Source organism: Calcarisporiella thermophila (assembly GCF_041956535.1).
Source record: "Calcarisporiella thermophila strain CBS 279.70 unplaced genomic scaffold VTP21scaffold_9, whole genome shotgun sequence".
Lineage (NCBI taxonomy): Eukaryota > Fungi > Calcarisporiellomycota > Calcarisporiellomycetes > Calcarisporiellales > Calcarisporiellaceae > Calcarisporiella > Calcarisporiella thermophila.
The window spans coordinates 877,953-902,514 of record NW_027192199.1 but is presented as its reverse complement, the minus strand read 5'-3'; the positions used below and the strand labels follow the sequence as shown (position 1 = coordinate 902,514).

Below are 24,562 nucleotides of genomic sequence, written 5' to 3'. Positions count from 1 at the left end.
ACTCACTTGAAACGATTTTTATATGATAATATAAATACTATAGTAAGGTTGAACTCTCCATTTGGTTGACCGCCCAGGTTGGGTCAACGGTCCATGATGCAGCAATTTGGATCATCTATCGATCAAGATTATCGATAATAATGGATAACGCCCAACCAAGCGAAATAGCGCTCGCTGAACAACTAGGTCACGAAATGCATAAAATCGTGAGATCCAAATAGTGGTCTGCGTCCATAAAGGATAAGAAAGAAGATTTCCAAGAGCTTTGGTGTAAGGGAAGTTGGATACAAGTCCAAGGAGACGAAATATCCTTCAACCAAAACACTTAGCTCCAATACGACCTTGCCGAATACCCTACCACCCGCATTCCAGTTTTTCTTTTTTTTTTCTTTCTATATTTGTCTGTATTCTTTTCCTCTCTTGTATAATACCTTCCTTGAAAAATAGGATGGTATTCATACGATCAACCACTACTTACATGTATTTCTCCTGACAAGGCACTATACTACCTTAAAAGGATACTTTTCAATAAAGATCCATAAATCTCAAAAAATAAACCGTCCAGGTTGGGAACTACAGCGAGGAATAAAGTCCAAGTGGTGGATGGCAATGAAACAGGAACGGAAAAAAGACTTCATCGATAAATGGTCAACTGGGTGAACATCATAGGTGATTCTGTGATTTTCATCCAGGACACCTCTGAAGATCAAATCCCAGTTCCAACTCCGGCTTGAAAACTGCACCCAACCCTTCACTGCTGTATATTAATACCATCTCCTCTATCATTCTTCCCCCTACCTTTGCTTTTTTTTTCTCCTTTCCCCTTCCTTCTTTTACTTTTTCAATCCTTCCCTTCTCTTCGTTATTTCATGTACATAAGCAGCCTATCTTAATACCATTACACACAACTTTTTATCCCTCCCTCTTACAGTTATTCCTTTCCCCTTCTTTATTAAGCTAATTTCTGTTTCCATACTTTCCTAGCTCTTTCCTCACCACCTTTTCTATCTTCCTTTTACACTTATATCTTTTTCTTTCTCTCTTTCTTTCTTTCTTTTCCTTCTATCTTCCAGATTCTGCAAGGTAGGCCAGGAGCATTACCTGGGTGATTTTGACGTAGAAGCTACCCTACCTTTTTAACAGGATAGGATACTTTTCCATAAAGGTCCTATGTTAAAAAAAAAACGCCCAGGCAGTTCGAATCCCACTTCCCCCGCCGGCACTTACTCCTAGTTTGTGGCTGCTGTCCACTTGAGCAAAAATTGAGTCTTCATTTTTGAAAAGATCGCTCCTACGAAAAGTACAAAGATTACATCGATTTCACGTACATGCTATTCATGACGACAACGTTACGCGCATATCAATTACACGCATATCGATTGCACGACTCTCAATCAAAGACCTATATCTCGTGATGTTAAATCCATTGACATTAACTTCATGTAATATATGGAAATTAAATAAAAAGCTTCCATTGTTTGATCAAAAAAAGTGGCTGGCCGCCCAGGCAACCGAGATCTTGTCGCCACCTCTCTACAGATGACCCTTAATCATAAATCGAGACGGGATCCGACAGATTGAGGAGCCAAAATCTCCAACACCGCCGTACCTACTTAACGAGATACTAACATTTGTCCGCTGGGGCAGAAAAATCGAGTGCAGATCACTTCATAAACAAGCATTATTTGACAGAAATAGTGGAAGACAATCGGAAATGGAACATAGATCCTCTATGCTCCCTACTGAAAAGCTAAGGAGAGCGTGGCACCGTCGATACTGCGACCGCTCTCTTGGGTGGGACCTCAGGTTTCTCAACCTCCCCCCCGTTTCCCACTCAATCATTGCCACCTGGCCGGTAAGCCCGTAGCGGAATACTCCGCTCGACAAGACCGTCACTCCCAGTGCAACGGCTTTCTAGAACCGAATACACTGGTTTCTCGATCCTGGCCCGAGGTTGGATCAACATCCAGAGACTGGGGAAAAGTCTGGACCTCCGTTCGCAAACGACCCACCTTCCCAAAACACCGTGCGCTACGCTAGCGGATCCTTGTAGAACCAGTTATCACTAACGCTACATTCCCTGTTCATGATCCAAAGTGTACCCGCTGTAACGCTTCGAGGGACAATTCGTCATATCTTTTTCGAGTGTCCTGAACTTACACCAGTGTGGCAGTGGGCAGAGAGGTGTATCGTCACCATCACAGGCATCCTGGATTCTCAGGTGCTGAGTGCTCGCAACCTTATATTGGGAAACCTATCTGAATCCTCGTGAAGAGCAAAGCACGTGGCGCAAATTATCTTCGACTCGGTATTGTGGCAAATCCATCGGGATCGTATTGCCTTTCATTTTGAAAACACGCCAGCATCATCCGCAACCATCATCAACCGGGCCAAACTGGACTTTGAGGAGGCTATAGGAGCCGATCTGATAAGAGCCCGAAAAAGCGGCAAATTGAACAGTTTCGAAGCAGGTGGTGCAAATTGGGAGTGATTAAGGAGCTAATAGTGCGGTTCTAGAACTGGATTGACACAGTAGCCCCTACTTCCACTCCTTCTTTTCCTCCTCTTCCATCTTCCATCTCACTTATCAAGTCACTATATGATATCCATAGCTAGTTGGGTTTTACTACTTACCTATCTATCTGAGCTGAAAATCGTTACCATCGACTACCCCAACCACAATACCGCCTCTATATTTAGCCGTCCTTTCATTTAATTACTTTCAATAATGTAATTATTGTACATTAGAGTCTTTGTATACAATAAAGACTCATTATTGATCCGAAAAAATGTGGTTGACCGCCCATCTCATCAGTCGCCCTTGGTTGGCGTATAGGTTTGGGATCCCGGAGCCGAATAACTAAATTATGGGTTCGATTCCCGTAGGCGACACCCGTCTATGAGAATTTGCCGGGTTTTTCTCAGGACTCAACTGCTATCGATAGTATAGCAACAAGCAAGTAATATCAAGCGGCTACAAAAATAGATAGAAATAATCCTTAGGACCAATCCAACCACAAAAAAAAAGGAGGCCAGGGCAGTACCTAGGTGATTTTGACGTAGAAGTCTACCCTTCCATTCCCTTCAGATAAAATTCATTGAGTGGATTTAAAAAAATACACCCCAAGGGAGAAAAAATAAACCACCCATCTCGTCAAGGTAATTGGCATCCTAGCTACCTGTTACACCCAGCACAAGCTGATAAGAAAGAGTGGTTTGTGGCCACACCTCGTAAGAGTGTGGCAGAGTTTAAGCGGAAAACTGGGCTTAACCAAATGATATAGCTTCACCCTAGATGAAGTACTCCCCCTCCCCCTTAGTAACAATTCTTATTTTACTATAGAAGGAGCACCAGTGAAAGGGAAAGCAGAAAAATTCGGGCTAGTGAAACTGGAAGATTTCTTCAAACCTCACAGGGACACTATCTACCGACCATTAATCGAACCCGAGGTGTACGCTCTAGTCGCGAGGAACCCTGACAGATACTCGAATTGCAAAATGTGTTCCCTAAGAATACCTGAAACAATTGCCCACGCCTTCCTAGACTGCTCGGCTATCGCATAAATCTGGCAGAGTTGGCGAGACAAATTGCCGAAAAGTTTGCATACCACCACACGAATCCACGAGAGAAGACTGTTAGGACAAGACGAGCAAATTGGCCAACACTTCTACGAAGTGGGTGCTCTGAGCCACAACATAGCCTTGTGGATAATATACCGCTCGAGACTTGAATTAGTGCTTGACGATGTCCAATCCAACTCTGTAGCCATAACTGGGCAATTTGACCACGAATTACAGCGAGAAGTAAAGTCCAAGCGGTGGAAGACAATGAAGCAGGTTTGGATGAAAGGCTTCATCGATAAAATCTCAAGGTGAAACTGGCTGAATATCATAGACGAATCTGTGATCTTTTCATAGGAACCTCTGCACCTCAAATCTAAGTCCCAATTCCGTCTTGAAAACCGCGCCCAACCTTCACTACTGTATATCATTCAGAGATATGAACATATCAGATATCACGAGGAGGCGCTAGGCAAAGACCATCAAGTCTCTATGTTGCTACGCGATACCATGGTCTGGAGCATCTATTGTATAAGGTCAGAACTGCAATCGTCATGGATGACCAAGAGCATAATGACACTGCTTTTAAATGTATCCGATTTACTTATTGCAATCAAAGGGGAACGAGTACAGGTACAGAGGAAAAAAAAAGGTGTAGAAAATTTCAAGCAAAAATGGGTAGAGAGCTCGCTAATCCGAATCGACGATAACCAAGAGGTAGCCATTGAATCCTGAGGAAGCAAAGAATACCTAGATCGACTCTTCCAAGCATGGATCTTTTCAAGCTTTACTCTTTGTTTTTTTATACCAAATAACCTTGTTTGAAAGTTTCCTTAACACGTAAAATATATTTTAATAACATCGGACTGGCAAGTGATCGCGTCCAACAGGAAAAAAAAAGCGCTCTAATGTAAAATTTTTCAAAATGTCAACCTTACAGTATCATTAGCGTGTTTTTTTTAACACCCAACATGCTTTTATTTATATAATTTAGCTAGGTTAAATGATATATAAATCTTTAGCTTGCTACTATTTTGAGAACCATTCCTCATTGAATAAATTAGTAAAATTCTCCTTTGTGAATTGCCGGAAGCCAGAAACATGAGACAAGACACTAGACTTCAGAACTATTACACTAGATACCGAAATTGAAATTACAGATGGGAGCCAAGAACTGATTTTCTTGTCTTATCGGATCCCATTTCATCATTTTAATTTGAGAAATAGTGATAAACAAGGCAGATAGAAAGTCAATGAAAGCATTATCTATATTAACTTTGTTCTTCATATTCCTTGACCATATGAGATGAAATAGAAAGTCGAGAGTGGTATCTATATATACGTAAAGGGGAAATGCAGTGGTTTTACAATTGAAGTATCGATAGAGCTTTCTGATATTCATCAATAAATAAGCCCCAGGATATCATTGAGTTACGCGTCGAAGAGGCCACAAATGGTCCAATAAACAGGTTGCTCTCAGCACCTACGGTTCAGCCTCGCGATGTTTCTTATAAACGAAACCATTTTACTCTCTCAAGCAATCACTCTTTTGTCGACCAATACTTTGCGTGCATGACCGATACAAATAGGGCCCTGCGAAGAGAACAGGGATAAATACATTTTGGTGTACTACTTCAGTCGGCTCTTCTTGCTTTCGCTACTGGAGTTGGGTGAATGGGGTCCTCTTTTCGGAGTCGATGTAGAGGAAAAGGTTGCTCTATTCAGTGCTGCCAATTCTTCTGAATGTTTACTAGGCTCCGGATCATCGCTGTCATTCGAGTGCACGCCGAATTCATTATTAATGTTGTGATCATTCGAATTATTGAACGGCCAGTGCGAATCCTAGAACGGAACCGTTAGAATTAACTGCCTCAATTCAATTGAATGTATTTTGACGCACCACTCCCTCATTTCGTTTATAAAGGTAGCGAAGCAGCACACTACATTTCTCGGTATTGACCACTAGATTCAAAATACGGATTCCATCCATCAAATTATTGGCCAACAGCATTAGATTTTGAAGATTCACCTTGCTTAGGGCTGGTATCGTGAGTTGCTATGTGAGTCACAAATCGCTTCTGGCGTGATGAGGGCTGATGTTCACGGTTGACATCTTGCGACAGAAGCTTGGAGAAGGCCGTACTATTCTTTGATGGCAGGTCTGAAAGGAAACTCATCACTTGAATGTACTTGTTATAGAGGGTCAGTGAATTGAAATAGAAATTTGGCCTGCCTTGAAAGGGGCAAGCCACAATCCTAAAGCTAGTGATTCTATCGAGGATGGCTATTGTTATAGAGGAAATAAGCCTCGGATATAAAAACATATATATGAATAATACAATATCTGTTTTTAATCCTATATATCCTTTGGTTATGCTCGGGTACTCTACTTACCATACCTCTTGAACCAGAGTCGTCATAAATTGGTTATGAGGATGGGTAAAACAGATGGGTCCAAATACGGGTCGCAAGTTGATGTATGAAACCGTTGTTTAGTAAAAGCCCTAAATATCCAAAATAATAGAGAAAATTCTTTCCATCAATGCAGCAAACATATTCAAAAGGTGTTGTGGAGGGATTCCCAGAAAAATCTATAAAATAAAAATTAAATGCCTAAGGCGCGAATCGAACGCGCGATCTTCTGTTTACGAGACAGACGCTATGCCACTAAGCCACTCAGGCAATTTGCTCGTTGAAAAGTGTGTCAGAGATAGCATCATGACATGAATAAGTGGCGCAGCAATTCATGCAGAAAATTTTTTACCTTATAACGTCATGCTGAGGAATTCTAAGGTGAACTTTTAGCAAATAATTAAGGATGGATTTTATGTGAATGATCGAAAGTTCAAGGCTATCGAAGCTTGTCTATGTTTCAGTCAGTGTTTAATTGTATGCACCAGTGATCTCCTTGGACAAGAAGAGGGCACACTCAGAGCAAAGTTAGAAGAATCCCACTCCAAATATGCCCGAGTAATCCAAATAGATCTTCAATACTATGGCAATATGGAGTGGTAGCAAGGCCATTGCTACGCCATACCCAAATCGAACCACGGGATTTCGGAACCGCTAAAAATTATCCTACCCCGCCGGTAGACATGAATTTAATAAAATAATCCATCCTGGAGTTGCTCTACCAAGTGTGTCACTACTGAAAGGCACCTGGCCACCTAGCCATAGAATGCCCAAAGAAGTTCAGGCAGCATCAAGAATATAAGCTTGTCCAAAAAAATCCACCGTGAAACTGCACCAGATAACACGAATACAGATAAGGAGCCCAAGAGGCAATAAAAATCACCAGGAGATATGGGCAAGCTACTCAGCAACTCTCAAGCTATCACACCCAATCCCAAATCTCAAACATCCACAGTATTCCGCAAAACAACCGGCCTTGATCTACCCACTATGACAGCCAAGAGAAGTCTCAATATCGATCATCTCTGGCCTCACAGCAATCAAATAGCCTACTCAACACTACAGGCCAGCATGCAAGAGCCGCTCTAAAAAAAAAAAAGCCTCCAGTAGTCCTGACGGGACATGAGCTTAAATATCTAATATAGCGTCAGCAAATATCGTACTCCTTCAACTTTTTGCTCACTTTATATCAATTGATGAGGGTGTAAAGGAGAATTTGCTATGTATATATTTCTATCCAATCCGCTCAACCATATATTTCAGTCAACTATAATTAAATACCTCGTTTTTACTCAAATATAAACCATTTCGAGGTAGGCTGGGAGGCAGTACCCAGGCGAATTTGACGCAGAATCCATCTTACTCTATTTTAACTGCACAGAATACTTTTTATTAATAGATCCATTGTTTTCCTTGGGGAAAAAAGCTTGCCTTTGCATGTTGAAAAGGTTACTTTAATAAAGATCCCCCCTGCCAAAACAATATTGCCTTTGGCCGCCGGAAAGAGAAACTTGGGCGATTGAGGTGTAGTTGGCTTTACCCGTCCTTTTCACTACTTTGCAACTCTTATAAGCTAATAAGCTATCTAATAAGCTCCAAGAGTTAAAATGGTTCTATTTAAATTTAGCGGCTCCAGATTATTTTAGAGGGAGAATAGGATTTTCGAAGGAAACGATCCAAGAATACGGGACTTGAATCTATAGGCTTAAGGGCGAATAAGTAGAATATTCGGATATTCTACTTATTTGCCCTTAGAATATTCCGATGGTAAATGAAACCTTAAGGTTTTCGGTTCAATAGGCTTCAGTTCCTTCCCCATTTGGCTAGCCGCTTTCAAGATAATATTACTAGCAAAATTCAATTCAACTTGTCAACCAAAAACAGACACTTTTTCAACACCACTTCGTAAAAGTTTGAATAGCAAAAAGAAAAGAAAAGAATCTGCGAAAAAAAAAAGAGAAGACAGCATTTTGTTTTTTCACTAACAAAAAAAAAAAAATTCCAAAAAATTAAAAAGTCTTTCGGGATTGAAATAAAATGAAGTAAAAGAGCAGACAAAACAATTCCATATAGGGAGTCGGCATCCAAAGTCAGTCTCATGTGTGAGGGAAAGGGAAATAAAGGGGAAAAGACAAACACGTAATATTGCAATAGATAAGAGTGTTAAATTGGGAGTGACAAAAAAAAAGAGGAAATAGCATTGCATACACACAAATGGGGCAAAAGAAGTGAACATGGAGATGGATTGGCATGGAGGGATCGGGTATCAAGAGAGTGTCCATATACTAGAGTACAATGAGGAGTGGCTACTTTTTGGGGACGGGGGTCAATCTACATTTGGGACGGGCGGGAGAGGCTTATTCTCTTTTCCGTTGATCTCTGGCGACGGACGTCCAAATCCCATCAATGCACTCAACCTCCTTGTACCAAAACCAAGAACGCCTCCTCCGATGGAAGAGCTTGACACGGACCACGAGGAGGATGAGGAGGAGGAAGAGGTGAGGTTGGAATCGAATGAGGGTGGCTTTATGCCCCCCTCTGCGCCCAAGCTCTCCGCTGAATCACCGCGCTCTTGCGCTGAACTGAGTAAAGCGTCACGGCGCGGCCCACTAAGACGGGTGACTATCTCGCTTAGACGACGTCGCGAGCGCTCACGCTTAATTGTGCACAGCGCATTTTCGGACACTACGGATGCCTGGTCCTCCGACCAGTAACCCGAGTATTCGTCCCCAGGAGCCACCCCGCGACAGGCCGAGCCATCTACGTGTGAGACTCTGTCCGGGGATTCTGAAAGAAGCACCGCCCTATCATCGCCTCCTCTTTCCGCGTGGGGGATGCCGGCAAGAGAGGAGAGGGCGGCAAGCGCTGGGTCAATGTTGGTCACCATGTGGGTGGCATGGGGACGAACGAACTCTCGTCGCTGGAGCCGGGTGATGGTCGAGTCGGACGCCACTGAAGCCTGATCAGAAGACCAGTATCCATCCTCGCTGGCATTCGTTTCGCTCACATATCCTAGATCTTCACCTACTGCATCCGCGGAGGAAAGCGGCAGGTGCGCCGTTGGCGTCGACGTGGTGAGCAGGGGGGTCAGCTGGGGGGGAGCCGAGCGACGTCGAAACCCCATCCCAATGAGAGCACTCAGTCTTCGCGACCGACGAGGTTCCTTGGTGCCCGTGGCAGCGGTTCCCCTGGCAGGATCGGAGGATGGGAGAGGAGGTAGAGAGGAAGGGGCCTCATTGGCCCTGGGGCGAGTGCCATTCTGCTCCCCGGCTTCCTGATCGGAGGGCGAATCCGGCGTTTTCCGATCCGTGACGGTGTCATCGGAGGCGACGGAAGCTCCGTCTTCATCGGCGAGGTCCTGGTCCTGATCTTCTTTTTCGGCCGACCCGGCGAAGCTGAGGTCGTCCACTTGATTTTCGATTGTATGGGAGGGGGTCGAGGACTGGGGCCCGATGGGAGGTTTTTCAACGGTGGTCCTACGAGTGAAGTAGGACATCAGTCGTCGAAAAAATGCATCCTGTTCACGACGTCTTCCTTCGGTGGAGGCCGTATGGCTACTTCCAGCAGGATTCAAGCACTCCGAAACCACCGGAGCCGAGGAGGAGGAGGAGGAGGAGGAAGAGGAGGTGGGCCGGGAAGAAGGTGGGGACAAGGCCTGCTCGCCCTCTTCACTATGGCGGACAGTTTCCTGTGCCACCCGTCCTTGCTCTCCTTCGATTTTCCCCGCGGCCTCTTCGTATACCTTTTCAGTGCCATGCTGCACAGCCGCCGCACTCTCCGCCTTCTCGCCGATTGATTTTCTTCGTTTGAACCCGACCAGGGCCGTGATTTTCCATGCCCCAGAGCCGGAGTTCGACAGCCGTGGACGCGCGGCATCTGCGTCTCCTGGTGCGTTGGAAGGGGGCTGCGGAGCGCTTGCGCTCGTCATAACCGATTCCTCGGCGACGGATACCTCATCAAACGCGATGCTACCCACGTCGAACTCACCGTCTGTGTCGCTCACCGACCGGGTGGACTGCCGGCTGCTCATGGTCTCCGCATCCGACATGTCTCCGAGCGTGTCCTCGCCGGCGCTGGTGTTTTCGCTTTGCTCCTCTCTCTCTTTGGCCTGATGGGCCTGGCGGAAGATGGAGCTGAGTCTGCGCATTGCATTTGTGCTGACGTCGGTGGAGAGGGAGTGGCGCCGTTTGGGGGTGGGCGACTTTTTGGCCTGCTTTTTCGTTTTCTTTTTCTCCGGCCGCACCACCACGACGGGGATAGGGCAGTTGTTCAGGAAGTACCGCGAGATCCCCCCCAGAAGAAAGCCCTTCACGTGGGATCGTTCCCGAGTTCCAACGACGAGGAGCGAGGGCTGATACATCTTGATCTGCATGGGGAATTGCAGAAGGGTTAGTCAACGCATTTGGGATAAACTACCCATGACCCATACCATCCGCTGGAAGGTGTCTGGCACCTTCCCGATGATAAATTCGACCACAATACTGATCTTCTTGTCCTGATTTTTCTCCATAATTCTATTCATAATTCGTCTAGCATCATCTCGCGACTGATCGACTTGCTCCTGTATTCCCATCGCATGCCCGGCGCCGTTGCCGAAGAGCATGGAGCCTCGTCTTCCTCTCTTGTCGTAGTTGTTTGCGTATCTTGCAAGCTCCCCTGCCACCACGCGGAGAGCCACCACTTCATCGCCGTCATCGACCAGCTTATCCAGGACCCATTCCAGCGCATAGTCGGAATAAGTGTTTAATTCCGTGGCGACCAGGAAGGTGCGTGACCAGCGCGTGCGCCGGTAGTCTCTGGATTTGCACTGTAGAGTAAAGGAGAGGGCGGGAAGGGTTGGGGTCAGCTGGTCGAAGGAGACCCGTGGAACATAGGCCGGATCATGGAGAGCGAGACTATGGCGGCGCCGACGGGTTGCCGTTGACTCTGCCATGGAGATGGGAAGCACCCTAGCGATGCAAAGGTTTGGAGATCCAAAGAGGAGGATTGGAGACCAAGGGGAGAATGGAGAAAAAACAAGGCGAGTCAATGAAAGACTTCCGGGGTAAATTCTTTTTTTTTTCGTTTCGTGCCGGTGTTTTAAATAAAAAAAATACCGCGAAAATAGTCTTAACCCTTCTTTTTCTCTTCCCTATTACGGTTACGCCCTTTGCTCTTGGCCGCGCGAGTCTTGATAGTTTGTTCTGGTGATGACAAGCGAGTAGGCTAATGGGATGAGACCATGCGCGAAGCAGTCCCCCAACAAGAGATTAGAAGATGAGGGCTCCTCCCTTTTTCCTTGTTTATTCCCGCCAAAAAAAAAAAATTTCAAACTCGAATTAAATTTTTGGGGGATCTCTGCTGACATTTCTGCGACACAAAAAGAACGTGATCGCAAACCTAGTTTCCATCCAAAAAAAAAAAAAAGAAGTCGATTGTGGACGATCCATCGCTGGATCATGGAGGATATAGATGAACTGGGCTGGCTAGCTCCAGACGATACACTAGATATAAATAAGCATATGTGCAAAGGAAAAGTCGTACATAGATATAGGATATGATGCTGCCGTACATGCCGGATGCCTTGCGGGCCCCACTACTCATCTCGGCCATGCAGGCCCACCCCCTGCAACCCCTCACACAGGCCGTCCGAATGCTGCTTTGCTAGTACGCCGCGTGCCTGTATGATGAGCTCCTGTAAGCGCCCCTCGTGTTGCTGCAGCAGCAAAGCATAGCTGCGCCGAAACTCGATGTACTCGCGCATCATTTGTTTCATCGATTCATCGGAGATGATGCCGTGGTATTGCTCGAGGGAGGAAAGCGTGGACTTTGTGAGAAGGTATCTTTCGCTGATGCTGGACACGTCCTCTATGGAAGAGAAGGGAAGATTAAGGGGGGGGGGGGCGGCGTCGCTAAAATTGGGGAGAGGAAGCCTACCATTGATCTCTCGGATATCATTCTCAAACGCTAAGACTAACCCGCTCACATCCGAGTCAGTGTTGTTTGTTTCCGCGGCGTTTTGTATGGACATGGGTCTAGGTTCCTTTACAAGAGGTAGTTGGTGGAATAACTCGATTCAGGGAGGAAAGCAATGCCAACACCATTTCCATTTCTTGGTATTTTGCCACCCTCCGGCCAGGGCGGATGACGTCTACAGCATTGCGTAAGTGATTGCTGACGTGATCCAATCATGGGAGCGACGAGGTCTGCGATGATAGGTTAAATACAGACCTCGGAACGCGGCTCAGAGAGCAACGGGAGCTTGGCCGAAGTAACAAGGCCCTCGTTTGAATAGCCCTTGGCTGTAAGGCTCTCACCTCTGCAGCATCCGCAGCTGTGCAATACACAAGGATGACGGAAGGCGGTACCGAAATAGAATCAGGCTTTTGTCATACCGTTTTGGAATGGGCTGGATTCCCCCCATTGGTGTGCGCAACGTTGCAGCTTGTGGAGAGGAGAGCCCAGGAATGGTGAGCAAACATTCCCTCTCAGGCCAGCGCTGCGGCCCGTAGCCTTCCTCACCCTTGGGCTCCAAGGCCGCAGCATGTGACCCCAGTATCCCGTGATTGTTGCTTGAGGGGGTTCCGTTGCGCACCCGCTGCGGGCCGTCCTGGCCGAGGGCAAGAGGAGACGGGCCTTGCCAAAGTGCAGCCGCCCGAGGTCCCAGCCGCAGGCCATCCGGCCCAGCGATGGCCAAGAGGAAGCCGGGTGGAGAACTTGCGGGCCAGGGGATGGCTTCGGGTTGGCTTGGAGCAAGCTTGGGGAGGGGGGAGGTTGGCCGGCGGGCTATTGGAGGCCGGATGCAAGCCACGCAAGGCCGGCGTGCAGCTTATCGGCGCTCATCGCGCGTGCCCTATGTTTCGGAAGCGCTGTCCATGCCGAGCAGCGGCCCCTGAGGCGGGTATATAAGTATACAGCGGGCGGGATAAGCTTTCCTCTTTGACAGAAACTTAACTCTCCGCCTTCCAATCCCCGCCGCGCGCGGTTGGCCGGACGATGAGGCGTGACTGCATCGGCCGTGACTGCTCGTGAAGCAGGCGAGATTTGTTCTGCGAACCGTTCTTTCGAAGCGGCCCACGGGTCGTTGGCCCAGGGCTGGGCCAATGGGCCTGCGGCTGGGGAGGTGTGGGGGGCTCGGAGCCGGGCTGCGGATGGGCCGGCACACCCCAATGGAGGCAGGGCCGGTGCGAGTTGTCCCACGCCGACACGGAGAGGTGGGATTACCAGGTACAAAAGCAAAAAAAAAAAAAAATCCGTGACTGGCGTGTAACGATGTGATCGATTTGCTCTGTGCGAATCTTTCCCATGGTTGCGCTATCCCGAGGAAGGGCGAGGGGAGCCGTGAGGCGGGCAAACCCTTTGTACATGTGTTGCATAGTGTATAAATTTTGGCGCTCAGCTTGAAATCGCCTTTATTTTTATTTTCCCCCTCTCGCGCCTCTGCTCCCGCTCTTGGCTTTAAGCTCCTGGAGCCAGACAAGGTTTCTCAGCAAGCTTCCCCCCCGCCATCATCAGCGCGCTCTCACTGCGGATTGCTGCGGCCGCCATCCTCCCGGTCTGAAGGTGAGTTTGGCCCGCCGTGCTGGGCTCGCTCGGGAGGGAGAGAAGGAGGGGAGAGGGAAGCCAAGCACCGCGAGCAGGTTGGAGGAGGAGAAAAACCTGTCGGGCGGATTCCTCCCTAGGGAGCCTCCAGCCCCTCCCCATCCCAGCTCTCTCTCGTCTGGCATTGCAGCGCTCTAATCAGCTCTCATCCTCTTCTGCCTATAGATTGATTGTTGCCGCCCCCGCCCCCACCCCCGCCTGCAACTCAAGCCCCATCCCCAGCCAGCGACGAGCCCACCATGAGCGCCGTCACAGAAACATTCTTCGGCTTCATCGAAACCACCCAGGACATGCTTCTGATCTTCGAGGCATGCCAGCGCAATCTCCTCCCGCGTGTGACCCGGCGTCTCCAGGAAAAGGAGCGCAGCCTGATCCGCTCGGGCACCGTCTTTGTTTTCGACGAGCGAGAGTCGGGAATCAAGCGATGGACCGATGGCCGCGTGTGGAGCCCATCCCGGATCCTGGGCAACTTCCTGATCTACCGCGAGCTCGACAAGAGGGGCCCCGGCAACAAGAAAGACTCGTTCTCCGACTCGGAGCGGCGTGCCTCGACCGGCTCCTACCCAGAGCCCGTGCGCGCCGAGCGGGAGCGCGAGAGGGCCCTGATCGGCAGCCTGACGAATGCATTCCGATTCAAAAAGAATGGCCTGATCAAGAAGACGATGTCGGTAGTGGTGGGCGGCGTCAACCAGCATCTCGTCAGCTACTACGCCGTGGAGGACGTCATCTCCGGGCGCCTCCGGACCCCATCGTCGGTGCCCGAGCTGGCCGCCCTTGACATCTCGCCCGAGCTCACCCAGAAGCAAAACTTCCGGGTGCCCCCCTCCGACGCCTACCCGAGCCCGACCTACCACGACCACCACCCCCCGCCGCCGCCGCCCCACGCCCGCTACGCGCCCCCTTACGACCGCGAGCCCCAGCATGGCCACGAGCCTCTGCCCCCGCAGGCCCCAGACTTATGGTGCCATTTCCCCGCCGCCTCGTCGTTCGTCCAGGGCGACCTCGCCCCCGCAACCTCGGGCGTCAGCCCCTCCTTCGTGCCCGCCCCTGGCCGAGACCCATACTACGTGCAGCAGCAGCAGCAGCAGCAGCAGCAGCAGTATCCGCAGGCGGATGCTGTCTCGATCGTGCCGCGCCGCGCCTCCTACTCCCCCACCGTGGCCACCTTCCCCCCCGGCACGGGCGTCCGCTACTCCCCTGCCCTCCCCGTCCAATACCAGCCGCCGGCCGCCGACCTCGCAGCCACCGCGGCCGACTTCCCCTCCCCCCAGGCCGTATACGCGCCCGCCTTGGCAGACCCCTCCGCCGCCCCCCACGCCTACCGCCCTCCCCCGCAACCTGAATTCTCGCACCAGTATTCGAGGCAGCCGCTCTCCTACTCCTTACCCATGCCGCCGCAGCAGCCTGCCCTATCTGCGCCGGCTCCTCCGCTGCAGCAACCCCCCCGACCCCCTGGCGAATACTACTACTCGCCCCCGGCAACCGTCTATAACACCCCCTATTCCACCTGACCTACTACATGACTATTTATATATATATTTATTTTATTTTGGATAGCTTTATGTTTTCCGAGTTTATTCAACATCGTTAATACTCTATATCTTGATGAGGATGGGTCCCTCCTTTGCTCGTCCGCTCTATTCACTCCCCCATATATTAACTCTATATTATTTTTCGCTCTCTCCCTCCCGAAAGAGTTTATTGTTTAGTATGTATGTATTTAATCTCGCCCCATGGGCTTATTAGCTTTCTCGAAAATCTTCTTTGCCTTGTAATTTTTTTTTCACCACCTTCCTTGTTGTTTTGACTTTACAATAAGAAAACATGTCTCTCTCTCTTTCCATGATGGGGGCTTGTATAGAAAGCGAAGTGGGATCGAAAGGGTGTCGGGGCTCTACGACCCAACGTCCACCATTGGACACCAAGGCCCTCTGAGCGGTATGGTCTCTTCCTCAATAAAACTTCTCTGATTCGAACTTGGCTTTCATAAAAATAATAAACAAGGTGAGCAACCTATGCCCGCAACCCAATCCTCGACGATTTCTACCATACCTTCGCGCCACTTGGCTCTAGATGGATCCAGAGCAAACACTTCCTTGACCTGCTCCACCCCGGAATCCCAGAAGATATGCCTCCCGACCCGAATGCGGTCGGGATCATCGAACCCACCTACATACACCCCGTAGTTGGCGCCGTCTTTCTCCCTCTCCCACATGTATATTTGGCTGCCGCACTCCTCGCAGAACCCTCGATACACTTCAGGGGAGGAGGAGTAATATTTGGGGCGATGGGGGGTGAGGAATGTAAACGCAGAGACGGGGACCGTCGTCAGAGCCGGGAGCAATGCCCCCGTGGATTTACGGCACACAGAGCAGTGGCAGTAGGTGGCCGGGGTGGGGTCGCATTCGTTGTAGGAAACGGGAAGCGACACGCGGTAGCGTATGCGTTTACAGAGGCATCCGCCCTCGAGTTCTAGGGCATGGTCGTGGTTATCTTTCGAGCTGTCCGCCATACCTTCTAAAGGAAAAAATGGATTAAGCAGAGGAGGAGAATGCAGGAATGGGAATAGGGTTTTCTTGATTTGATATTTGGCGGATGGGCGAGTCTTGCTCCATATATATCAATTTGGGAGCATCCATATGCAAGGAGGCCTCCATTAATTCCCACCTAATGTATGCACGAAATGGTCGCCAACTATTCCATTTTCCTTGTATGTCAACTAAGCCACATCTCATAGCAATCCTTAGCATGTCTAGTGAGAATCCGGCCAAGTCTCTCCCCCGAGCCACTGCCCGCAATCCAACTTTTCTGGACTAGCATCAATTGTATAAAAAAGCTTCCTCTCAGCAACTGCAATAGGCCGAAAAGAATGCTACGTGCATCATGGCGGGGAGAAAAAGTTAGAAAAATTGGACGCCTCCTAGTCGACTTCGTGTCTTCTGTTTGATTGGGTACCGGGCATCGTCAAGTTGACTCATCCATTTGGAGATGATAAAATGGCTCAGCAGTCGGCAGCATGGTTCCACCCTGCCGCTCCACATACTCTCGTTTTTCGACAATATCAGAGAACTATGAGTTCAAACCCCTCGAGCGAATTCACGGTTGATGGCGGGTGCCTCTGTGGACGCATTCGGTACCGTGCCACACTATCCAAGGATATCGGAGGAGCTTACACCCCTATCTGCCACTGCTCCTTGTGCCGCAGAGCTACTGGCGCACTGCTTGCCAGCTATTTCTGGTTCCCCCGAGAGAATCTTGCCTTCCTCTCCCCGGAAGAAAACAAACCAAAACACTACGAGAGTTCACCCGGGACGCAGCGTGGTTTCTGCCCTGAGTGTGGAACCCAACTCTTCATGTTTTCAGGCCATGACGAAGCCCATTGTGGGGTCACCCTTGGCAGCCTGGATGACCCAAACCGGCTCAAGCCCGGCCAGCATATTTTTTGGAACCATGGCATTGAGTCGATGAAGGAGTTGCTCATTCTGGACAAGCAGATGCCAAAGTATGCCGAGTGTAAGTAGTCGTTCACGTGTGATGTAAATGGATTTTAAACTCACTTTTTATATCTGCATCAAGTTTCCAATGAGCCACCTCTCGATTTATGAACTTAGAAAAGTGCAGTTTGGCATGGGCTTATGCCTAATTTAATCCTTCGACAACGGACAATAAATATACAGCGGATTCCATCAATTTCATTTTACATTTCACCAATCCGAGAGGTTTAAGAATATTCATCTTAAATATATATGCCTTCGATCTTGTATACACAATTTTACAGTAGTAACCGCTTTATTTGGATTTGAATCCCACGTATTACTTTGCTGTGTTGTTTTTGTACACGGAGTTCAAAAAGAAGATCGTCACCGTTTGTAACCGAATAAAGATCCAATGGATCGAAGTCTGTTCTTTTCTTATTGCTTACAAACTCCAGAGCTCTTTGGTGCTTAGGTCAGAGCTTCTGCCTTTTCTATTGTGCCAGGGTGGCGTGGCCTCGTTATTTCCTAATCTAGGGGCACTCCACCAGATATGAAGACCAAAAACCGGGATGAGGCTGAAATTCAACACGCTTTAAATAATGAACTTTCCCGCCTGCTGCAAGGCTTGGTCAGGTATAGTCTAAGACGATGAACTCGGGCCCTTGTGAAAACTTTACTGTCGAGGGCAGCTGCCTTTGTGGCCATATCCGCTACCGTGCCAAGTTGCCGCATGACTTCAGCACGGCTTCATCATCATTCGTGAACATCTGCCATTGCACTCAATGCCGTAAATCCACTGGCGCGATGCTCCCAAGCTACTTCTGGCTGGCCGAAAAACATCTCGTGTTCCTCACGCCTGTCGAAAACAAAGCTAAGTTCTACCAGAGTTCAGCGGACACCAGGCGGGGATTCTGCCCCGAGTGTGGGACCCAATTGTTCGTGCTGTCCGACGAGGATCAAGGTTGGCGCGGGATAACCGTGGGGAGCTTGGACGATCCAGACAAAATCAGAATGAGACAACACATCTATTGGGACAATGGCGTTGAGCAGGTGAAGAACATGATGAAATTGGACAAAACACTGCCAAAATATGCGGTTTATAAGTATATACCGTATGATGGTTGCAAGCGCGTGACGGACGACTAATCGTTCTGATTTAGGGTCCGATGCTGAGCCTCTTGATTTGTGATGGAGGTGACACGGATGGGTGGGAATGGGCTATGAGAGAAGTCGCTAAAACGCCAATACCACGTCGATACAAAATTGTAGGATGGCTTTCCTTGATTGAATTCTTTAGATGGTTTTCGATTCTATTACCTTGATACAGACCTAGTGAATCGTCAGGGATTTTTCATTCAACTGCGCGATAAATTGAGGCTTGATTTTCTATATGATACGATTGTTCTCTTGGCCCTTCCAATATCGTCTCCCTTTATATCACGTTGCGAATTAATAAATTGGCTGTAAACTTTTGAGAGAGAGAAGATAGCCAAATGCTTAAAATTTAGGCCGGCCACTTAAAATGGTCTTCGTCTCTCCCTTAGTGAACCTTTTCATAAAGAATAAAAATAGACATTCCTCTCGACTTTTGGATAGATTTATCAAAATTGAGTAAAATATTCGTGCTCGAGCCACTGGTTTCCCTAGTCAACTCCTTGGTCGATGCTAAACATATTTGGGAATTAGCATTTGCGTTAATGCATATTAATTATTGAGTTTACGTTAAAGATTTTGATGTTATTGAAATGAATATTCTCTCGTCATAAGAAAATTCAAAATACGATTACCTCTAAAATATTTCTATTTTATCATTCAATAGAAAAGGAAGAGATTGAGTATTTTTTTTATTTGTCGTTGGATTATTCACGATTTTCATGTTATTCGTATTATTGCCACCTTCTTTTTCCTGAAAATAAAGTTCAACCCTCACCAAGATTTTATGAAAACGAAAGATAACATAATGCATTAATAACAAAAGTCGCCACATAGAGCTGATGTATAATATCAAGGTTTTCAAATAAATACAGGCATAACAATAAATCAAACAAAAATGAATCAAAAAACATCAATTTTTTTTAAAAAAACAATACGAATGAAATACAAAGAGAATATATATATATAAAAAAAAATCAAAGCCCACTCCTTGCAAGCTCATTGCGGAATATTTTTTGAAACTGAGCAACGTGGTGGATGTCCATCAGGGTATAATGCTCTCCAGGAACGTCAATATATCGGTTGGCACGGCGAGAAAACTGATCCCACGGCTTAAGTTGCCTCTCCAACCACTCTTGTTTAGTACCGAAGAGGGGCACGGCATAGAAGACGGTGAGCCGATCCACTTTACCGCTCGGCTCGTAAAAGCGACCCGCATTCAACAGTGATTGAGCCAGATCCACCCAGTCCTCGAGCCTGTTGAGATCAAGGTCGAGCTCTTGGATGCGGGCGGGGGGCGCGATGCTCCAGATATATTTCAGTTGCTCTTCTCTGGTTAGGGTGTGTAGATAAGGCGAGAGCTCACGAGCACGCTCCTTGCTCAGCAAGTCGAGGAAATACGCGAGGTTCAAGAAGCCCTCCGTCCAGTCCAACTGGTCCATGCGTTGTTTAATGTGCGGGGGGATATTCACTGCGCCTACAAACTTGACCTCCTCTCCTTCGGCTTCGAGCTGCTTGGCAATCTCAAAGGCCACCACCCCTCCGTACGAGTAGCCTGCAACAGCATACGGCCCTTTGGGTTGGGTTCTGCGAATCGCACGCGTATACGACTCCACCATTTCCTCAAACGACTGGAAGTACCTCTCGTTGGAGTTGAACCCGCGGGCCCGAAGGGCATAGAACGGTCTCTCGTTGACGAAGTACTTAGCCAGATTTACGAAAATGAGAACCTCGCCGACCCCGGGATGGACAAAGAAAATGGGTGTTTTTTTGCCGGTCTTCTGTAGCGGGACGACGGGGTCGTACTCCGTGAGCGCATCTCTTTTGTCAAGCTTGGCGGCAAGCTCGCGGATGGTGGGATATTGCATGATCCAGATGATCGGAAAGTCATCAAGTTGGAGGGTGGTCATCACCTTTGCCTTGTAGCGCACCACATGAAGCGAGCTAGCTCCCAAGTCAAAAAAGTTAGTGTTTGCACCGATTTCTTCCAAAGGGATGTTAAATATCTGGGAGTAAAGTTCGGCCAGTGTCTTCTCTACCAGGGTCTCGGGGGCCTGGTAATCGCGGTGCTTTGCTTTGGCAAAGATGGCCTCCACCTCTTTCTGAATGTGCACGAATTGGCCTGTTTCAAATTGATTCCGGAGACGCGAACGGGAGAGCTTGCCCAGGCTGGACTTGTTCATGAGATCCTTTGAGAGGGGGAGAATAACTTGAGGCTTGACTCCGCAATACAGGACAGCTTTGTCACGAATGTCAGTGCACGTGCGGATCAAGGGCTCTTCGTGGGTGATATCGAAGGTGGGGAGGAAGAATATTCCCATCTGTTCGGTGTCGTAATCGGCCAGGCGGATGGGGCACACTGCAACATGTGAGCGAGCGATGCCATCAACTTCTTCGAGCATTGTTTCCAGCTCATGACTAAAGTAGTTGACGCCATTGATGATGATGCTGTCCTTTTTGCGGCCGGAGAGCGAAAGACAGCCATCCCGGATATATCCACGGTCTCCAGTTCTGAACCACCCGTCCGCAGTAAAGGATTCCTCATTGGCTCTAGGGTTATTCCAATATCCTGCAAATATAATCCTTCCTTTGAGCTCGAGATCGCCCACGGTGTCTTCCGGCACCTTTTTGCCATCGTCGTCCACAATGCGCATTTGCAGCCCTTTGACGGGGCGGCCAAGGGAAGCAAACTCAGCGCCTTGGTCAACCTCGGGAAAATGCATGTTATAGATGCTTCCTGCGCATGTCTCCGTCATACCGAATCCTGGGACGATGATATCCTGAGCCATCCCGAACCGCTTCAACCGGCCAAGAAATCGCTTTGCAGTCTCAGTCACAATCGCTTCACCTCCACTGGTGATCAAGCGTAGAGATGAAAGATCATAGGAGTCCTCTGGATGGCGTTGAAGTGCAGCTTCAATTTGGGCAAATAGAAAGTTGGGTGCAAACGTGAACGAAACTCGATGGTTGTTGATGATCTTCAAGAAATGACGAGGATCCGCCAATACCACCGAGGAGCTGGCATGGATTTGGCTTGCGCACCAGGTAATAGCATTCAGGTGGCCCTCCGTGACACAGGCAACATGATCAAACCCGATCCAACTGAAAATACGATCCTTCTCGGAAAGCATATGGCAACTATTCTTGCCGCTCATGCTGGCTAGTAGGTTGTCATGAGTTAGCTGGACCGCTTTGGAGTTGCCAGTAGAGCCTGAGGTAAGCATGAGCACGGCGATGTCGGCTGGAGCAGCCATATGCAAGGTCAAAGTCTCTTCTGTCGTGCTCAGAGACTCCAGAGGCGTGGTGCGGAGATTCACTGAAGCTACCAGCTGTGGTAGAAGGGTTCCTCTGGTGAGAAAGATTGGGGAATCGAGGAGGGTGTGGATATGCTCGAGATGCTTGGATCGTAGATTGAGATCAGGGCTCAGAGGTGCGAGGGGACAGGGAATAAAGCCGCCAAAAAGACAGGCCCAGAAGGTCTCAATGTAATCTTGGTGCCGATCGAAATAGAGTACGACTGGATCGCCTGGCTGCAGTCCCAATTGCTGGAGCGAGGCACAAAGAGCCCTTGCAGTCGAGACTAATGATGGGTAGGTGGTAAAGAGGGGCTTGTCGATATGCTCGGTATCTGGGATGTAGAATATTCCATGTTCTGGTTGTGTCTTGGCTGCTCGGAGAAGGAGTCGTGTGAGGTTTCCGGCTTCGCTGAATTGCACGGTGGGAAGCGGGACAAGGTCGGCAATGGTCATTTTATGATTCAAGTGAGGGAGGATGGATAGAATTTTGTTTTTCGTTTGCTTTATGATAATCCATTCTCAAAACATGGCGGCCTTATATACCTGTCGCAGAAGCAGATGGGGACCGTTGAGGTAAGCATTCCCCTGGTTTGATCTCAGAACAAGGGCATAGTCTGGTAGAAGGCCCAAATTCGCTCCCTGCCCCTAGCTTCTCTCTCTTCCGAAAGTTAGAGTAAGTGTGACAGTTTAGGCTTTGCCCCATTCATTGATGAAGTGGGTTCCAATACTCCATAAATGTCCAGCCGATACGGCGCGCCTCGAGCCATCTCTGCTCGGATCCAACTGGAAAGCGCCGGTCTATTCTCAAACCCTTCATCAAATAATTTAATTTCGCTTTGTTCATCTCTTTAGGTTTGATATTTTTGGAAATATTTGCCCCTATGGCAACTCTAAAGCAGCAATAGTTACCGCTTGCCCTTGAGAAAATTCTTTAGGCTGTAGGTCAAAGAGTGTAATCAACCACTTGGATTTTAATCTCAAAATTATTTATTAAGCTTAATTAATTAGAAAATATTCGTGTTAATCAACTAAACTTGGCTATTGGCGGACGGCATTGCTTGGATGCTCAAACTCTAAATTATTATTCTTTTTTTAAGACAAGCAACAATAGCGATTGCCATGGAGCTGGCGGAATAACGCATAGACCGTTTCCTCCCAATAAAGTTATACCACAGTCGCCCTTAAATCCGCGTATCCGACTCCTTCTCAGCGCACTAACCCTTAATGGCGGAATGGACTCTCGTGGGAAGCTTGCGACCAAACAGAGTTTAATGCCATGAAAATCCTTGGGATTGGTTTTTCTGGAAGCGCAACTCGATGACATCCAACGCGGTATGCTCTAGCTTGGCGCTTATTTGTCGAATAACCAGCTCAGCAAAAAGCTATTGTTTAACTCTGGCCTCCTAGTTAATAACTCTATCTTCGTTATAAAATTGGCCTCTTTTCTTGGATCGATAGTCTCTGTAATTTACCGACACTTGAATAGTTTCTCCATTCACAGGCATTTTACTTGTTTGAAATCCCCACAATGGTTCGGAAGAGTTCGACTTCAGTGGACGCAAACTCCACTCTTCAATCTCAAATCAAATCCTTCAGCGATAATCTTCTCCTAATCCACCGCCACCGCGCCACCGACCCTAGGCAGACACTTGAGCCCTGGGAGGTGGTCAAAGCTCGCCGGGAAGCCCAACGGCTCTTGCTTCACTTCGAGACCATTGCCGAGACCCCGGTCGACAGAGCACAGCGGATAGCTAGGCAGTTTTTGGAGACTAGATCCCTTCTCGTGGTAGCAAAATTTGGAGTGGCGGATTTGCTGGGCGATGGGGAGATGAGGCTTGAAGATCTCGCAGAAAAAGCAGGGGCCAAGGCAACGCAACTTGGTATGAGCAGAAAAGAGCCGTTGTCCACTATGCTGAGTTACTAATCTCTCGAACTTAGGACGGGTGATGCGCCAATTGGTGGGCCTTGGGATATTCGAAGAGGTGTCTTGCCATGTTTATCGCAATAATCTACAATCCGATGTGCTACGTCGAGATCATCCGAGGAGCACTGCTTTTCACTTGGGGTGAGTGAGTGCTGACCCTTGCGTTGTAACATCTCTATTTATTAATGCTTTGATAGATTGGAAGAGCCACTTTTGTTCTCCCAGTATTTGGGAGAGTCTATCGACCAAAAATCTACCCAGACATGCGCCGAGCTGGCCACAGGGTGCAGGGATTTGTTCGAGTATCTTGACATGCCGAATAATGCGAAGAAGAAGGAGCAATTTAACCGAGTTATGTTGGCGGTGACTGCGGAGATTGAAACAGCCGTGATAGCGGGTAGGTTCAGCAGAGAATTTGGACCACAAGGACAAGCTCGCTAACTTGCTCTGACCCCGTAGACTATGATTGGAACCAATATGCAAACGAGACCATCATAGACGTGGGGGCCGGGCTGGGGCGATTTACCCGCTCTCTCCTCACCCATTATCCCCTGCTCTCCGCCGTCGTCTTTGATACTCCCGCCGTTATCGAAAAAGCAAAACAACTCCACCCTGTTCTTCCCAATCTAAGCTACCTCTCAGGGAACTTCTTTGAGCAGCTACCGCCTGCTCGCGTCTACTTCCTCAAGCATGTACTCCACGACTGGCCCGATGCAGAGTGTTTGCAGATTTTATGCAAAGTAAGAGAGTCGATGCGGGACGGTGGGGTGCTATTGCTCTCTGAAACGGTGATGGAAGAGCGGCCTCTTCGCCAGCAATGCAACATGGATGTATTGATGATGGTGTTTTTCAGGGAGGGCGCATGCGAAAGGTCGCTGGACGATTATAGACGGTTGTTGCAGGAGGCGAGATTCGAGATTCGAAAAGTGGTGCCAACGAGGTCTTATCACAGCGTGATCGAGGCGGTCCCGCTGCTCGATTAATTACGCGCTTTTGACGCATTTGGTGTATATTCATCACCCATTCGTGTTTAAATAAACCTACTTTTTTAGAATGAAACTAGGCTTCCATTTATATTGCGGTTTGAAGAAATAGATGTGAAAAACAAGGTTTATATTTATTTATATAGGCCGTACTCTTTTAGATCTCTTCCCATTAAT

At 48.3% G+C, this 24,562-nt stretch overlaps 11 protein-coding genes and 1 non-coding gene across 12 annotated transcripts; 6 read left to right on the top strand and 6 right to left on the bottom strand.

Moving 5' to 3' along the window:
• Positions 1-1,714: 1,714 nt before the first annotated feature.
• VTP21DRAFT_11732 (uncharacterized protein) lies at positions 1,715-2,272 on the top strand (the record flags this gene model as incomplete). The annotated part of the gene is made up of 3 exons (XM_069391209.1): positions 1,715-1,855; positions 1,919-2,049; positions 2,098-2,272. The coding sequence occupies 3 exons, from the start codon at positions 1,715-1,717 to the stop codon at positions 2,270-2,272; spliced, it is 447 nt and encodes a 148-aa protein (XP_069252363.1).
• Positions 2,273-5,190: 2,918 nt separating this feature from the next.
• Positions 5,191-5,738, bottom strand: VTP21DRAFT_11731 (uncharacterized protein; the record flags this gene model as incomplete). Its single annotated transcript, XM_069391208.1, has 3 exons — positions 5,191-5,403; positions 5,462-5,523; positions 5,591-5,738. The coding sequence occupies 3 exons, from the start codon at positions 5,736-5,738 to the stop codon at positions 5,191-5,193; spliced, it is 423 nt and encodes a 140-aa protein (XP_069252362.1).
• A 433-nt stretch (positions 5,739-6,171) lies between these two features.
• VTP21DRAFT_t129 lies at positions 6,172-6,243 on the bottom strand. Its single transcript has one exon. It is a non-coding gene; the product is annotated as a tRNA-Thr (tRNA).
• Positions 6,244-8,299: 2,056 nt separating this feature from the next.
• On the bottom strand, positions 8,300-10,906 carry VTP21DRAFT_11730 (uncharacterized protein; the record flags this gene model as incomplete). Its single annotated transcript, XM_069391207.1, has 2 exons — positions 8,300-10,339; positions 10,403-10,906. 2 exons carry the CDS (start codon positions 10,904-10,906, stop codon positions 8,300-8,302), a joined length of 2,544 nt encoding a protein of 847 aa, XP_069252361.1.
• Positions 10,907-11,548: 642 nt separating this feature from the next.
• On the bottom strand, positions 11,549-12,965 carry VTP21DRAFT_11729 (uncharacterized protein; the record flags this gene model as incomplete). The annotated part of the gene is made up of 5 exons (XM_069391205.1): positions 11,549-11,820; positions 11,890-11,995; positions 12,184-12,286; positions 12,348-12,738; positions 12,908-12,965. The coding sequence occupies 5 exons, from the start codon at positions 12,963-12,965 to the stop codon at positions 11,549-11,551; spliced, it is 930 nt and encodes a 309-aa protein (XP_069252360.1).
• Positions 12,966-13,055: 90 nt separating this feature from the next.
• On the top strand, positions 13,056-13,724 carry VTP21DRAFT_11728 (uncharacterized protein; the record flags this gene model as incomplete). The annotated part of the gene is made up of 3 exons (XM_069391204.1): positions 13,056-13,179; positions 13,429-13,515; positions 13,720-13,724. 3 exons carry the CDS (start codon positions 13,056-13,058, stop codon positions 13,722-13,724), a joined length of 216 nt encoding a protein of 71 aa, XP_069252359.1.
• Positions 13,725-13,793: 69 nt separating this feature from the next.
• Positions 13,794-15,065, top strand: VTP21DRAFT_11727 (uncharacterized protein; the record flags this gene model as incomplete). Its single annotated transcript, XM_069391203.1, has 1 exon — positions 13,794-15,065. The coding sequence occupies one exon, from the start codon at positions 13,794-13,796 to the stop codon at positions 15,063-15,065; it is 1,272 nt and encodes a 423-aa protein (XP_069252358.1).
• Positions 15,066-15,448: 383 nt separating this feature from the next.
• Positions 15,449-16,066, bottom strand: VTP21DRAFT_11726 (uncharacterized protein; the record flags this gene model as incomplete). The annotated part of the gene is made up of 2 exons (XM_069391202.1): positions 15,449-15,535; positions 15,602-16,066. The coding sequence occupies 2 exons, from the start codon at positions 16,064-16,066 to the stop codon at positions 15,449-15,451; spliced, it is 552 nt and encodes a 183-aa protein (XP_069252357.1).
• Positions 16,067-16,550: 484 nt separating this feature from the next.
• VTP21DRAFT_11725 (uncharacterized protein) lies at positions 16,551-17,159 on the top strand (the record flags this gene model as incomplete). The annotated part of the gene is made up of 2 exons (XM_069391201.1): positions 16,551-17,067; positions 17,131-17,159. The coding sequence occupies 2 exons, from the start codon at positions 16,551-16,553 to the stop codon at positions 17,157-17,159; spliced, it is 546 nt and encodes a 181-aa protein (XP_069252356.1).
• A 519-nt stretch (positions 17,160-17,678) lies between these two features.
• On the top strand, positions 17,679-18,176 carry VTP21DRAFT_11724 (uncharacterized protein; the record flags this gene model as incomplete). The annotated part of the gene is made up of 1 exon (XM_069391200.1): positions 17,679-18,176. The coding sequence occupies one exon, from the start codon at positions 17,679-17,681 to the stop codon at positions 18,174-18,176; it is 498 nt and encodes a 165-aa protein (XP_069252355.1).
• A 983-nt stretch (positions 18,177-19,159) lies between these two features.
• On the bottom strand, positions 19,160-21,931 carry VTP21DRAFT_11723 (uncharacterized protein; the record flags this gene model as incomplete). The annotated part of the gene is made up of 1 exon (XM_069391199.1): positions 19,160-21,931. One exon carries the CDS (start codon positions 21,929-21,931, stop codon positions 19,160-19,162), a length of 2,772 nt encoding a protein of 923 aa, XP_069252354.1.
• Positions 21,932-23,006: 1,075 nt separating this feature from the next.
• On the top strand, positions 23,007-24,385 carry VTP21DRAFT_11722 (uncharacterized protein; the record flags this gene model as incomplete). The annotated part of the gene is made up of 4 exons (XM_069391198.1): positions 23,007-23,358; positions 23,417-23,543; positions 23,600-23,799; positions 23,862-24,385. 4 exons carry the CDS (start codon positions 23,007-23,009, stop codon positions 24,383-24,385), a joined length of 1,203 nt encoding a protein of 400 aa, XP_069252353.1.
• Between the last annotated feature and the right edge of the window lie 177 nt (positions 24,386-24,562).